At 41.6% G+C, this 14439-nt stretch overlaps 2 protein-coding genes across 3 annotated transcripts in view; both read left to right on the top strand.

Annotated features, from left to right (window-relative positions):
- Positions 1–9830, top strand: part of LOC133533922 (formin-G-like) — a 27027-nt gene extending 17197 nt beyond the window's left edge. The window contains exons 4-9 of the mRNA XM_061873006.1: positions 6797–6885; positions 7056–7130; positions 7441–7498; positions 7918–8016; positions 8719–8901; positions 9558–9830. Coding sequence (XP_061728990.1) covers positions 6797–6885; positions 7056–7130; positions 7441–7498; positions 7918–8016; positions 8719–8901; positions 9558–9830 — 777 coding nt within the window. The remainder of the gene's footprint in view (positions 1–6796; positions 6886–7055; positions 7131–7440; positions 7499–7917; positions 8017–8718; positions 8902–9557) is intronic.
- On the top strand, positions 9827–14439 carry LOC133533926 (uncharacterized). Of its 2 annotated transcripts, XM_061873013.1 has the most exons (5): positions 9827–9906; positions 10247–10339; positions 10934–12510; positions 12644–12721; positions 13117–14439. In XM_061873013.1, exons 1-5 carry the CDS (start codon positions 9850–9852, stop codon positions 13196–13198), a joined length of 1887 nt encoding a protein of 628 aa, XP_061728997.1. In that variant the 5' UTR covers positions 9827–9849; the 3' UTR covers positions 13199–14439. The 2 variants fall into 2 exon arrangements, with proteins under 2 accessions (XP_061728997.1, XP_061728998.1); XM_061873014.1 differs by lacking the exon at positions 10247–10339.

Here is a 14439-nt window from a genome sequence, read left to right as displayed (position 1 = left end):
GCGGAGGGCGAGCGGCCCATTGCTTATGCGTCGCGGCGCTCACCACAGCGGAGCGCGCGTACGCACAGATCGATCGCGAAGCGTTGGGATTATTTTTGGTATTAGGAAATTCACCAATTCTATATGGGAGAAAGTTTATTTTAAGAAACGGATCACAACCGTTGACCCATATATTTGGTAATAAAGTGGGGATACCAGTCATGGCGGCATCACGAATACAGCGCTGGGCCGTTCTTCTGTCAGGATACGACTATGAAATCGAGTACGTTGCGTCAGCTAAAATTGCGCGGATTGCCTTGTCGCGTTTGCCTCAGACCGGCAGAGATCACCAGGCGAGTTCGGAGGTAACTTATGTTAATTTCGTAGAAGATTTTTTACCAGTAACCAATGAAGACGTAAGAAGATCTACAGAACAAATATATTTTGTTGACTAGAATCATGTCGTATGTGCAATCGGGTTGGCCAACGGGGCAATTGGAAGAAAATCTAAATCCGTTTTATGTTAGGCGTAACGAAATGTATAATAGATAGGGGCTGCCTGATGTGGGGATATAGAATGATAATACCGTGTGATTTAGACAGATCATATTACAGCAGCTGCATACTAGTCACATGGGCATAGTCAAAACCGAAGGCCCTAGCTCGCAGCTACGTGTGGTGGCCGGGTATTGACGCCGACGTGGAGGCGCTGTGCCGGCGCTGCGACACGTGCGCGGCCGAGGCGCCGGCGCCGGCACGCGCGCAGCCGTCTCTTGGCCGTACCCACCACGGGTATGGAGTAGACTACATTGTGATTTTTTGGGACCATTTAAAAGCAAGGTTTTTTTTGTCTTAGTTGATGCGGGCTTCTAAATGGATCGAGATATTCGAAATGTCACGAACAACGCGTCATCCGTCATTAAAGTGCTTCGAGAGACGTTGTCGCGCGTTTCCGGGTTACCGGCGGAAATCGTTTCTGATCAAGGGCCACCTTTCACGAGCGTAGAATCGGGGATTTTTTAAACGTAACGGAATACGACAGTACTTCTCACCTATTTATCATCAATCGTCTAATGGCGCAGCGGAAGCCGCCGTGAAACTTTGTAAACGCGCCCTAAAGAAGGCGTATCGAGACAAGGTAGAGTAGTAGAAGCCGCCTTACAAACTTATTTGATGGCCTATAGAAATAGTGCACAAAGCACGACCGGGAAAGCCCCAGCGATGCTTTTGATGAGGCACACTCTTAGACACGTTTAGATTTGTTTGCGCGGCGATGGTATTGTTGAACAACGGGTTCACAATGCGCAGGAGCGGCAGGTGCGGGCGGCAGGGGGCGCCACGCGCGCTGTGGCGCGAGGCGACCCGGTCTGGTCGCGTAGCTATACTGGCCAAGACAAGTGGGTAAAGGGCACAGTAGTCGATAAAACGGGCTCCAATAGGTACATAGTGGATAACGGTCAGGGAGGTTTTCATACACCGGCATATTGATCAAATTAGACGTCGGACGAGATTTTCTAATATTACTTGGCCAAACACAAATGAAGGCCGAGATCAATCCCATCAGATGCACGAGGGTGCGGTCGCAGCGGTGGGCGGCGGCGAGGACGTAAGTCCAGTGGTAGGTGTGGTGTCGGATGATGGTGCCCGCGAGGTCGGATCGGAGGAAGTTGTCGGACAGGCGATAAGTTCTCCGAGCAAATTGCAATTAATCCCTCGCCGACTATTTCTCATCATTCAACGCCGCCACCCTCAGTTCAACAGCCAATGGTGCTTAGTGCCCCTGCCTCATCGCATTAGAGGAATACGTCAATTAGAGATAGATTAAGAAAAATAGTTTGATAGTTATTAGTTGTAATGGCAGTCAACAGGTCGGATAAAGGTCTTACATTCACATACTTATCAACACTTAGATGTAGGCGGCCAATATAAGGCAGATCCCGCATAAGTGGTAACTGTAAATATTATAATAAAAAGATATCAGACCTACCCCTGTATGCTGCCAAGTTGTTTACCATGTACACGGTTTAAACCTTATTGGCCTAGATATAAGTCTCAAAATGTCTTCATAAACATGTCAAATGTTGCCTTTTGAAAGTTCCTATAATTAGGTTACCTGATTCTGGTTAAGTGATGTTAGTTATTTTATTACTATAGCATGTAGTTACCTATATCATAGTTTGTGATACACCGTTGATATTTAGTGTGGAGGTGTCATGTATATTGGTAGTTGACAGTTGCGAAATATCCTTGTTATGGAAAGCGTGTTTCATTACCAGCATCCAGTATTTCCCCAAAATATTTTACTTAAGGAACAGGAAAGGTCCCAATATTGACCCTGTGGTACACCCATAGAGATCGAATGACCCCGGTGATCGCTGTCCATTCACATCGACCCTTTGTATTCTACCATTTAAGTAGGACTTAAGTAAATCCAGTGCCGCTCCTCTAACTCCATAATAGTGTAGTTTCCTGATTAATGTTTCATGACAAACGCAGTCGAAGGCCTTAGACAAATCACAGAAGATACCTATAGCATCTCGTGACTCCTTCCCAGGCATCGAAGATATGCTTAATTAGCTCAACACCAGCATCGGTTGTCGAGCGGCCCCGTGTAAAACCAACTGCTTATTATGCATTAAATTATTGACGTTAAAATGTCGTACTAATTGAGAAAGAATTAATTTTTCAAAAATCTTACTGAACGTTGGTAGCACAGATATCGGTCTAAAGTTAGTGGGGTCAGAGTTGCTACCCGATTTAAATAAAGGAGTTATTTTACTATGTTTCATTAAATCAGGAAACTCGCCGTATCAACACTGTTAAATATAATTACTAAGTCAGGCGCTATAATTTCTACTAAGGATTTGACAGCATGGACAGAGACTCCCCAGAGGTCATTCGTTTTTTTGAAATTAACCGAATTAAACGCCTTTACTACATCGGAGGTACAAACACGTTCAAAATGAAAATCTCCACAACACTCTGGAGCGTTATCTTTTAATAGAGTAACAGCAGATGAGGGTGATGAATTTAAATCCTTAGTTGTGAAAACTGGTACGTCAGTGAAAAAATTTCAAATTCTGTAGCTACTTCTAAATTGGAATCTATAATTTTGTTATCAATATTTAGTTTAAAATCATTCACTCTGTGTTTCGAGCGACCAGTCTCCACATTGATTACTTTCCAGGTTGCCTTTAATAATGTTGGTACTATTTTTTATTCTTTGACTTAGATAATTTCGCTTAGCTATATGACAATCTATTTTAAAACTTTTTCGAATATTGCTTGACATGTTCTTTAAATTCATCACTCGTGTTAAACCGCCGTTCCTCATACAAGGCATACAGTGCACGTCTTCGTTGATGTAAGTCCGCAGTAGCCCACTCACTAAAAACTGATGCACCACTAACTACGACCGATTTTGAAGTAAATATCGCATTATAATGATCCATAAAAGTGTGAAAGAATGAATTATACATACTATTTGGACCCATATCGGAAGACAAAAGGGTAAGCGCCTGAACTAAACTTTGCTTCATTCTTTCTACGCGGTCCGAGGTTACTGGTACAAAAGTTATTTGTTTTCTCAAAGTATTTTTCCTTAATGTCTCAAATACCATTAATTGACCTAAGTGGTCTGATTCTAAATTACTGATAACTTTTTTAGTAATAGGAACAATATCAGTGAAAATATTATCTATACAGGTTGCACTAGTAGCAGTCACTCTAGTAGGCTCCATAAACATGTGGTTGAGATTACCAGATTTGAATAGATTCAACAATCTACAAGACATTGTTGAATTTTCCAAAATATTTACATTAAAGTCGCCGCATATAAATAATTTCTTACTAGAAGATGATATTTTAAGTAGCACAGAATCCATTACACTTTCAAATATTTCAAAATTACTTAATGGCGGCCTATACACACAGACAACAATAAATTGCTCCAATTCTACTGCACTTAGTTCTATAGTCCGTTCAACAGACATGGATACAATATCCTTACGTTCCTTAAATTTTAACTGACTATTTAATATAATTAACGACCCACCATGTATGGAACTAATTCTGGTGAACGAACTTCCCACCTGATGATTATTAAATTGAGGCATTAATTCATTATTTGTTAACCAATGTTCAGTAATACATAAAATATCAACATAAAAATCGTTCATAAAAAGTTCAATCTGTAAATCTTTTCCTCTAATACATTGAATGTTTTGATGCACCAGGTGGATATACTTTCCATGTTTACAGTATTTTTCATTATATTTATTTAAAACTAAATTGCCTGAGACAGAATCTTTTGTCTTAACAGCTAGTTTAAATCGTTGGTTATGACTGGAACCAATTCCAAGCTCACACTGGGCTGCTCAATAGGAGCAGAGTTGTCTGCCAAATTCTTGGCAGAAATGTCAAGTAAATAGGATAGCGATAAAGCTATTTGTCTCTTGTAATAATTTGAAAGGTAACACTTACCTTTAGTCAAAAACACCATAGGCATATGGTATTTACTAACAAATTTGTTAGTGTCAATTATGATAAACTTACTACTATATGTACAAAGATTATATAGAGATATATTCAACTTATGTCTAATGTTATTTTCTGCCTCTGACATTTGCTCACAATAGGGGAATGTGAAAATAATAATTTCATGCACTGCAAGTGAATTTAACTGTTCAAAGTATTTAAGTAAATTATTTTTGTTCACATTTCCCCTATTACCCATAAGAATTAGCAGTGTTGTCTTAGAATTAATATTACTGTCATTTAAAATTTGTTTTAAGATATTTTCAAAGCTACTGTGAGGCAGACAATTGCTGATTGTACTAAGTCCCTTTAGGTGATAGTTTAAAAATGAGCTCATATTGCTCCCAATTTCATCACAATACATAATAATATTAGGTTTAGGTGTGCTTTGTTGTGGAGTGTGGAAGGAGCTATTATCATTTATTTGCTGTGTCTAAAAATTGTGTGTGAAAATTGCGAGTGTCTAAATACTTATGACGAGCGGTAGTGTATGAATTTTTAGTTTCAGAATTACGAAACATATGACTGTTAATTACCACGAATCTAGCTTTAAAAACCCTTAACCTTAGACCTGTGTCTAAATTTCTCCAAACTTGCCCCCCGGCAGGGGATCAGAGGGGCCAGAGACAGCACAAACCGGACCGATAAAAGGAAGCGGAAATTCCGAAGGCCTGGCAAGCGTGTAGGGTCTAAAATTTGGGATACCCGTGGGCCGTAACCATGTCCTCGCTTTTAAGGCTGATCCATCAGCTGACTGGAGTGTTTCCCACAGGCTGTCGCGCCCGCGCCGGGCGGGCGCCGGCGGCGGCGACTCGGGCTCCGGCGGCGACCCGGCGCCGGCGAGCGGCCCGCGGCAACTCACGCGTTTGTAATAGATATTGTATTTTGGGATGCACTTACTTTGCTATTTATGTATTATATGTTTTATTATGATAGCGTGTTTGTTTTCATCTGCCTTAATCTAAAGAGAAGCTAAGGATTCCTTTAAGTAAAATATTAGGATGTTGTTTAGAACGCATCTTTAGTGAAGTCAAGGACGGCCGATGATCGGCGACGAACCTCCGAGTATGTGACGTCCAGGGATCGGAAACCGGTATTTTTTCTATGGGAACGAAAACGGTATTTTTTCGTTCTATGTTAATTATTTCATTTCTAATTGGGCAATCTAATAATACGAAGCCGTTATCTAAAAACACAACCGAGTCCTATATTTGGAGTATAAAATAAACCGAAATATATGTTTATTTCAAAGTTTTTCCAAAAAACCGGTTCCGATCCCGGGTAACGTCCGCCGACAGCAGCCAACGGCAATCTTCTAAAATATATTGAACGACAAGTCCGAGTTGTACTGTATTTAATTATAATTTATAAAATTTTTATCTTTATACACAAGTTTAATAACAAGACTTCTTTGAATATCCACTTAGGCTCTATCTAGAAAGGAGCCCAGCGGTGGCAGCATGGTTGCATTTTTATCATTTGTCACTATGCCTGTCACTTTCGCACTTACATACCTGTTAGAACGTGACAGGCATGGTGACAGGCGATAAAAATGCGACCGTGCTTAGCCCGCTGGCCTCACCAGATGTGTAATGTGGGTAGGCAAAGCTCAATGTAGAATAAAGCAGTTCCTGTAATGGTAGTTGATGTGTATGTCGACGGCCGATCGTAAAGTCAGGAAGAACGTAACAAATCACATTAAACCAATAGATACGTAGGTAGGATAGGTTCGTTAGGTTGTTTCAGATGCCCGAAGGGCAAACTATCCAGATATAGTAGCCCCGCGTAGCGGGTCTCCGTCGACTCAGGGAATGAGACAATGATTTTTACGTTTCACGATATGCCTCGGAATTTCACGATCTGCCAAATCTTACAATCGGCCGCAAACATATACATGACATGGCGCAGTCGGTAGGATAGTGGGTAAGATGGTGCTCATGGATTATCGGAAAACAGTTTTAGGTTCGATCGCTTAAAATCAACATGACTGTTCACGGGACAAAAACTAAAAATATATTCCAATAAATATCAAAAAATAAATGTATCACTGCTCTGTTTTTTAAATAGTGTTTGCATCAATGAATTGGTAAATAATTCGAGCGTAAGACTGCGTTTCCACCAGAACCTCCCGGCCCAACTTGGTGGATCGTTCTCGTGCGTGGCGTACGCCGCAGTGAGGCTCTGATTTATTACTGTGAACATGGTTAGTCAATATTTATTGATTGTTTCGTAATACTATATGTATTTATAAAGTAACCCAGCAGTTTGCGATTTGTTTCAGAGCTACAATGGCACGGATAGAAAGAACAAGATACTTGATTTGTCGTTGATCAACGAATCGCTACAAAACGACGTAGCAGTGAAAGACAGGTATCTAGTGTTTACTCATACAGGCCATTGCTCGTTAGTCGCTTGATGGACGGGATGGACAACAAAGATCGCCAATTAATTTGGTAAACAACAAGTTTACAATGGATATGAATTTTGATGGGGTGTACTCCATAAGATGACAGTAAATTCAATAGTTTGTTTGCTCTCAGGGAAATCAAAAGTCTGAAGAAGGACCTACAGCAGTGCGAACAGTCGATGGCCAGGATGAGGGACAAGGAAAGACCGTTAGTATTGATCATTACTATACTCGTAGTTAGTTATTTAGCATTTTAGTGCTGTCAGCCCGCGTAGCCAACGTGCCTATCGTTCACGGTCCGTGGCGAAAGAAATGCATCTGTCACAGTCGCACTAATATGGAAGAGTGATAGAGAGAGATGACTACGCTGCGGAGCGTTAACGATTCTAACGTTGGCTACGCGGCCAGCTACCTCTGCATTTGCGGAATTGAGATCTTCCAATGCTTTTTTGCTGTCAAATGACGCAAAAGCGAAGATCTCGTGATATAAATATACCTGAACAAAGCACTTGTTTCAGCAATGTTCTCATGATAGATGCCGAAGTAATGGCTGGCATGTGCTGCACGGGAGCCGAGGTAAGATTAATTTGTAAGAGAGTCAGGGAGAAGTCTTTCTTTATTATATTTATTGCTAGTCTAGTGTAGTATATAGGTATATGAGTAACATGCCAGTAAGGGAGCTATTGCGAGCATACTGTGCCTTCTGTTTTATTTACATTTCTCTCCATAAGAAACCCAACATTGGTCCAAACATTGATCTATCTTCAGTTTACTGTATACCTGGAGATTGTCTTTGGACTAGACATTGACAAGCAAATCTCAGACAATTGCCACCTTAATATCAAAGTACCACCGGATATATGTAGAAACCTTATAAAATTTTGCAACGGCCGCAAACTAATTGTCTCCACCACTTTTTCCAAGCGCTCACAGGCGGCAATATCTAATTTTTGCATATAATTGACTGGAAACCGTAGCTAGCCGTTGTTCCGCAGTGCGGGGACCTGGTGCCGGTGCAGGACATCGACGAGCTGCTGCGCGAGGAGGCCGGCAAGTACCGCGAGCGGATACGGAACATGGAGATCAGCCTGCAGGTTTATATTTATACTTTATGGTTTTAAAGTTGTAGGAGGTCGAGTAGGTTCTTATTTTGGTACGAAGGCGCTCCTCAAGCGCATCTCTTTTCAATCCATGGTGAACTGATTACAAGCTTTTATTGGGATTAAAATAGTTATATTTATACATAATAGATATACCTATACAGAGGTTAATTAGAATAATTAGATATTAATATAACTAGCTTATATCTAATGCTTTTATTTAACTTGCAATGTATGGTTGCAAGTTAAATTTGATCGACTTCCCAGTTTCCGATGAAGCTGAAAATTTGCATACGTTGGTTATAAGTTGGGTGACAATGCAATATTATGGTACTATCGAGGTGATCATGATGATGGAGATAGGAGGTGACCACGGGAACTCTGTGGTAAAACAGCGTCGCCTAATTGTGTTCGGGTTTATAAAAAATGTCACGGCAAGTATTGTGCCCTGTTGAAAGAAAAGTACAGTCAGCCATAAAAGTTTTTACCAAAAATGACATTTTTAAGAATGTAATAATTTTGTTCACCTTATAGCAATGGATTTAGGTGAATAGGTAAATGAATACATATTTATGAACTTGACTGTACATACATCTACCTACGGGCAAAATTTGCGTGATGCTAAATGAAAGTAGTCCAGTAGCTCCTCGGTCCTCAATGAAGCCGAGGTTGTAACCGTGTCGTTCCTGTCCGTAGTCGAGCGGCGTGAAGCTGCGCGCCGTGCACAAGCTCAACCTCGGGCTGATCGAGGAGCTGAGCTCGCTGCGGCGGCTGGTCGTGACCATCGACGTGGAGCGCCGCGACGCCCGGGTCAAGCTCGACCTGCAGAGGACCATCGTGAAGCAGATGGTGCGACAGCTGCGCCAGGCCAAGGCTGAGGTAGTGTACACTCGCTCAGATATTTTTGAGTAACTCGGCCGCTCCGATATATCTGACGGCGACTGTACCATCATACCAAGTATGCCTTAATGGCTCTTTTATTCGCGTCGCTATACATGAGGAGAGGGAGTCCAGGGAGGAGTCCAGCTAGACTTGCAGAGGACTATGGTGGCACAGATGGCCAAGCCAAGGCTAAGGCTCAGGTAGCAGGTACTTTAGTTCGGTGAATTCGCCTCCACTACAGACATGGAGCTGACACAGCACTCTCTGCACAGGAGCTTTTGTTGTAGACTGCCACTAGCTTCTATGGGATGGGAGCTTATAGTGAGCAGCATAATACGCCTACAGAATTTAGAAATCATAAATGAATCATAAATTATTTATTTGCGTGAATAGGGTCAGATTACAGTTGTTGTATATACATAAAGTTTCTCCTAATTAACTATCCACAAACAGCATGCAAATACAACATGCACGTAGAACTATAATGATTGGTTTTTATAGGTAAAGCGGTGAAATTAGATTATGGCGGTTAATACATTTCAAGGCAAATTGGCAGAATGTACACCTAGTGAACTTGTAGTGAATAAAAAAAAAATCGATTGCAATTGCAGATGAACACCATTAGTATTTTCTTAATCAATGTTCTTCCACAGTTGCAGAAGAAAGAGCTCGACTACTCCATCAAGTCGGACTTCGTGAGCGGCGACAACTTCGGTCAGCCAGCGTCGCACGCGTCGCTCCCCGCGCCCTGCACCCGCCAGCCGCGGCCGCGGCGCCGCGACGTGCCTCCCCCTCCCCCTCCCCCTCCCCCTCCGCCTCCCTCTCCGCCGCCTCCCCCTCCCCCTCCGCCGCCGCCCGACCAGCTCGACTCCAGCGGCGACTTTCGCCACTTTCACGAGGACGCGTTGTCACAAAAGTCTAACTAGGTAGTTTGTTCCTGGATATATGATTTTGAGTCTTACTGGTGTTTTATTGATTGGAGTTTTCAATTTTCTGTACCAGGTCAGTGGGTTTGTGTTAAGTCGTAGATTTATTGTGTAGAATGTTTGGACCAATGTTGATTACATTATAAAATACTTTCTTTATTCCATGCAGCTCATAATTGTTTGTATCGATGTTTATATTAAATTAGTCAAATACGATGCTAAACATTCGCCTCGCCATTGACACGAATGTGTAATGCCGGCTGTACACATTCGTCGAGAACTCGCCAAAAAACCCGACCCTTTCGGAGAAGGGTGAGGTGAGCAGACTCGTACTCGGCCCGTTTCGGGGTTTCTCTACGAGTATGTACAGCCAGCATAACAGTGGGATATCATGATCAAATTTATATTTGTTGTAGCATGTTTATGTGTGCGCGTGCGTCGCGACGTCGACCCCGAACGGCACCATAGAGCTGCCAGATGAGTCACAAATCTCTATAATACCACCTCGGGTATCAATTTATGTATTATTTTAACACTAATAATGTATAAATACGTCCGTTACCTGGCAATTCATAAAAATATATGTAAACGAAACAAAAAAAATATTCCGCCTGTACAGATCGTGTCATTCACGAAGACTCGTGCCTTGACTCTTATTGTCATGTTATTAAAGGCTAGATTTGACAAATCTGTGCGTCATCGACTCATCATGAATGACACTCGTCATCATCATCATCGTCACCATGGATAACGGTGTCAAAACATTTGAAGATAACCGCCTCACTAGCCTAGACATAAAACGCCAGTTACGGGAAGAGACACCTAAGCCCTCCTACGTGTACACGTTCAACGCAGCTGGCCAACTTTATTGTCACGCGTGCAATAGAGTATTTAAGAGCAAGTTCGGCCTGGCCAGCCACATTAGGGCTCATGCTAGACAACGTCCATAATGTTTATTTAGGGTCGCCGTTATCGAAAACGATGAGGAGGACTATATATGGATGACACGATGTATAAGAAGTAAACCCTTTTTTATATCATAACTAAAGGTGGCTTTTTTTCACCAACTAAGTATCAAATTGAAATGAAACTTCATTTTTCAGACGCAATCTCCTATAACGATATCCGACGATGACTCAGAAGCCAACGCGGTGCTACTTCCATGTGACTGCGAGCAGCAGACGGCTGCCGCCAACGTCCACGAACAGACCACATTGAAGCTCGACACCCCGGACTACACACAAGCTCAGCTCGATCAAAGTCCTGATCATACACTAGAATCCAGTACCCGTAATCTAAATGGACATCCGCATGTTACGGGTAACAGTCCTCAGAATCAAAGTGAAAATTTAATACCAGACTATAGTCCCAGGAACTTTCTTCAGGATGGCTCCAGTTCAAGTCTGAATGGAAGTGGAAATCAGGAATTTGAACGTAGACCTAAGAGACAAAACCTTTCATCAATTCATATTCCTCGGTGCCAAAGTAGTTATATTATACCAACTTCTAGTTCAAGAATTCTTGAAACTTTACATCCTGGGTCAAATAAAAGTGCACGAAATCAAAGCAAAAATGCAGCAGCTGAATCTAGTCCAATGGGTCGAAATGAAAATTCACAGGCTGACTCTAGGCAAATTTCTTCCAACCGAAGCGATGTACAGATGCCGGAACAAAGTACTAAAATTCCCAATGAAATGAGTGAAAATCCAAATGAACAGAGTCAAAGTTCCGAGGAACCGAACCAAACTAAACAAACAAGGGGAAATCAAGAGTTGGAGCACATCCGGAAAAAACACGAAAGCGACAAAGAAAATGCAGAACAATGCCAGTGTAAATGTCCTTGCAACGAGCAAAAAATATATCTTGGTCCGGGGCATTTTCCAGCAGAAAGCGTGAGCATATCTGAAAATAACGAGGAAGTAATCTGCGAAGAATGCCAATGTACTTGCACTTGCGAGACGAACACCTGTGACAAGTCTACTGGCTCAGATAGCCAACTCAACTACACGAGATCAGAACATTTTATGAAAAATACATTGACGCGATCAGAAAACGACGAGAAATTAAATATACAAGAATCTCAACGCATATGTCGATGTAAAGAGCTAAAACAAACCCCAGGAGAATGCACAAGCATATGTCCTTGTAAAGGAATACAATCTTGCGAGCAATCGAAGGTAACGCCGAGTCAAGTGGAGGATACGCACTTAATGCAAGAGTCAAACATGTCATGTAAAAGACACGTTCGTTTCTGCCCTGTCGACGAAACTAGACTGTGTGACACATTTACCTCGTCGGACAGCAATCGCTGGTTCATCACTGCAGAGGGGATTATGAGGGGGTTGGCAGCGTTACGGCAGACTTTTATTGGAAAAAGTGAAGATTATACAAGCGTTTGGATCAATAAAACAGCGGAGAACCAGCCTAGTACTTCCAATAATGAAAATTATTTTCCAACGATTAACCCGTCGGGGTCAAATATACACTTACATAATTTAAAAAAAAGTGTCAGCATACTACGACGGAATAGAATTAGATGTGACTATTGCAATAGAATTGAGGGCAGCCAAGAAGATGAGACAGGTGGTCATCATCAGAGGGACCAGGAAGTACAGAGACCTGAGAGGGCTGACAGGAGCCAAAGTGATGAAATGTTCGAGGTGGAGGATGCTGCTCCTATGTAAGTTGCTGAATGATATCGTCTCCAAATCAACATTATTTAACGTTTATCTAACGCATTTTTGCCACAACAAGTTACTAAAACAAGACACGACTACTGCTAAATGTAAAAAAATAAACATTATTAGTTTCAGCCCAGGTAGCAGCACTATGCGAGATACCCTCGAGGTGGCGGAGAGGTCAAGCGAAACCTTAAATGATGCTCGAAGAATGTAAGTTACTCTAGATCAGTCCTCCTGCTTAATCTCTCTGTTATAACAGATCTCTTGACTTTTTTTCTACCAGAAACCACCTGCTATTTGGAAATTAATGTTAGTCGAAGAAATCCAACAAAAGGATGTTCTGTTTATAAATTCGCATACCACTTCAGGGTGCTCCCAAGGATCCACAGTGGTCATAGCATCGGTTGAGGTCCACTGTTCTACATGGTACTAATACTAACAGCACCACTCTTACCTGACCATTGGTGAATCTTATGTCTTTGCAGTAAGGTTGAAAACTTGCCAGTAGGTAACAGTGAGAACAATGGTACCCAAAATATTTCACAGCGTGAGTAGCACGTGCGGAGTGTGGATGAACGAATGAATTGATTTTAGTTTTGTTACAGAGGGATGAACTTGCAGGGGAATGAGCTCGCACAGGTAAATCATAGCATCAATTCATACCTACTCATATACAGTATATTTTAGATCATAATGGCTAATAGAAAACATGCCATCATTCACATTATTTGTCATCGCATCCTAACTCCAATATCTTGCTTGTTACTGATATAAAGAAGAGTGTTGAATACCGGCACTGAGATGTTTACCTTACAGCATTAAAATACGTCTTCAATTAACTACAAGGGCCACAGCCGTATACAAACAGTAAAAGTTAGGTAAGGAGGACTGTAGTTTGCCTATGAATCCTCTCAAATGAAACACCATCGCTAGCAGTAGAACGGACCTAAGTACCTAAGAAAAGGGCTTGTGGACAAATCACGCGAGGTTCGTTATCACGTTGGGGTAGTATAAGGAGACCTCACTTGTATTTTTCTACAGTGAACGAAACTAAAAATAATATCTACCACATGTACTTAGATATTGTTCAGTTACGTTAAACATAAATCTTCATTTCGCACTTCAAAATAGCGGGTCTCCATCGCGGTCATAACGCAAATAGAAAAATAAACAAGAATAACTATATACAATACTGTTTAGTTTATCTTAAAATTAGTTCGAATGATATACGTGAGGTTATGTGGGGGACGGGGAATTTGAGGTAGCCTAGAACCTCACCAAATATCACCAAGGGCGAGGGGGGAGTCAAAAAGTAGCGGAAAAAACCTCACGTGATTTGTGCACAAGCCCAAAGCGAAGTCACTTATCGCCTTTTCCCGACGCAGGCCGAAATTAGTAGTCCATCTAACGATGCATTTCTCAATCCGACATAGCTGGGATAGTGTTGTGTAACGGCGAGCCTCTCGTGTCGCGGGGACATATTTTTAACACCTCTGGGACGCAAGCGATAAGCGATAGTTATGTGGTAGTAGTCCACAGTATTTGGCTAATCAAATAATATTTAATTCATAAACCTTAACATATTTTTTCACCACACCAACTGGTAAAGGCCCCTTGATTGTTCAAAAACGAATGAGAAAGTTGCATTTTATCCACATGTGGGGCAAAGTAATCAGGTGCAAATTTTGAGTTGTTTCCTTATGTTAGCTAGTAGAATTGACTTTTAAATGATGATTTTGAATGATTATTTTTTTATTACGTTCATTTGGATTTGATTTCATTTGAATTTTTCGGTATTTCATAGTTAGTAGTTTCCTCGTGTTGGTGTGGTGAAAAATTTTGTTTTACAAGGGGGCAAAGTTGTTGTTTAACCGCTCGTGCTAATATTGATACCCGAGCAAGCGAAAGATTCCAAAATTGAACCACGA

This window comes from Cydia pomonella, unplaced genomic scaffold (genome assembly GCF_033807575.1).
Source record: "Cydia pomonella isolate Wapato2018A unplaced genomic scaffold, ilCydPomo1 PGA_scaffold_220, whole genome shotgun sequence".
NCBI lineage: Eukaryota > Metazoa > Arthropoda > Insecta > Lepidoptera > Tortricidae > Cydia > Cydia pomonella.
This window is presented reverse-complemented; position numbering and strand designations above follow the sequence as displayed.

Excerpts from the sequence above, each read along its gene's own strand:
- LOC133533926 (XM_061873013.1), top strand. The coding sequence starts at position 9,850 with ATGATTTTGAGTCTTACTGGTGTTTTATTGATTGGAGTTTTCAATTTT. Across the intron at positions 10,340-10,933 it reads TCTCTATAATACCACCTCGG|ACGCAATCTCCTATAACGAT; the intron begins GTATCAATTTAT and ends TTCATTTTTCAG. Across the intron at positions 12,511-12,643 it reads GTGGAGGATGCTGCTCCTAT|CCCAGGTAGCAGCACTATGC; the intron begins GTAAGTTGCTGA and ends TATTAGTTTCAG.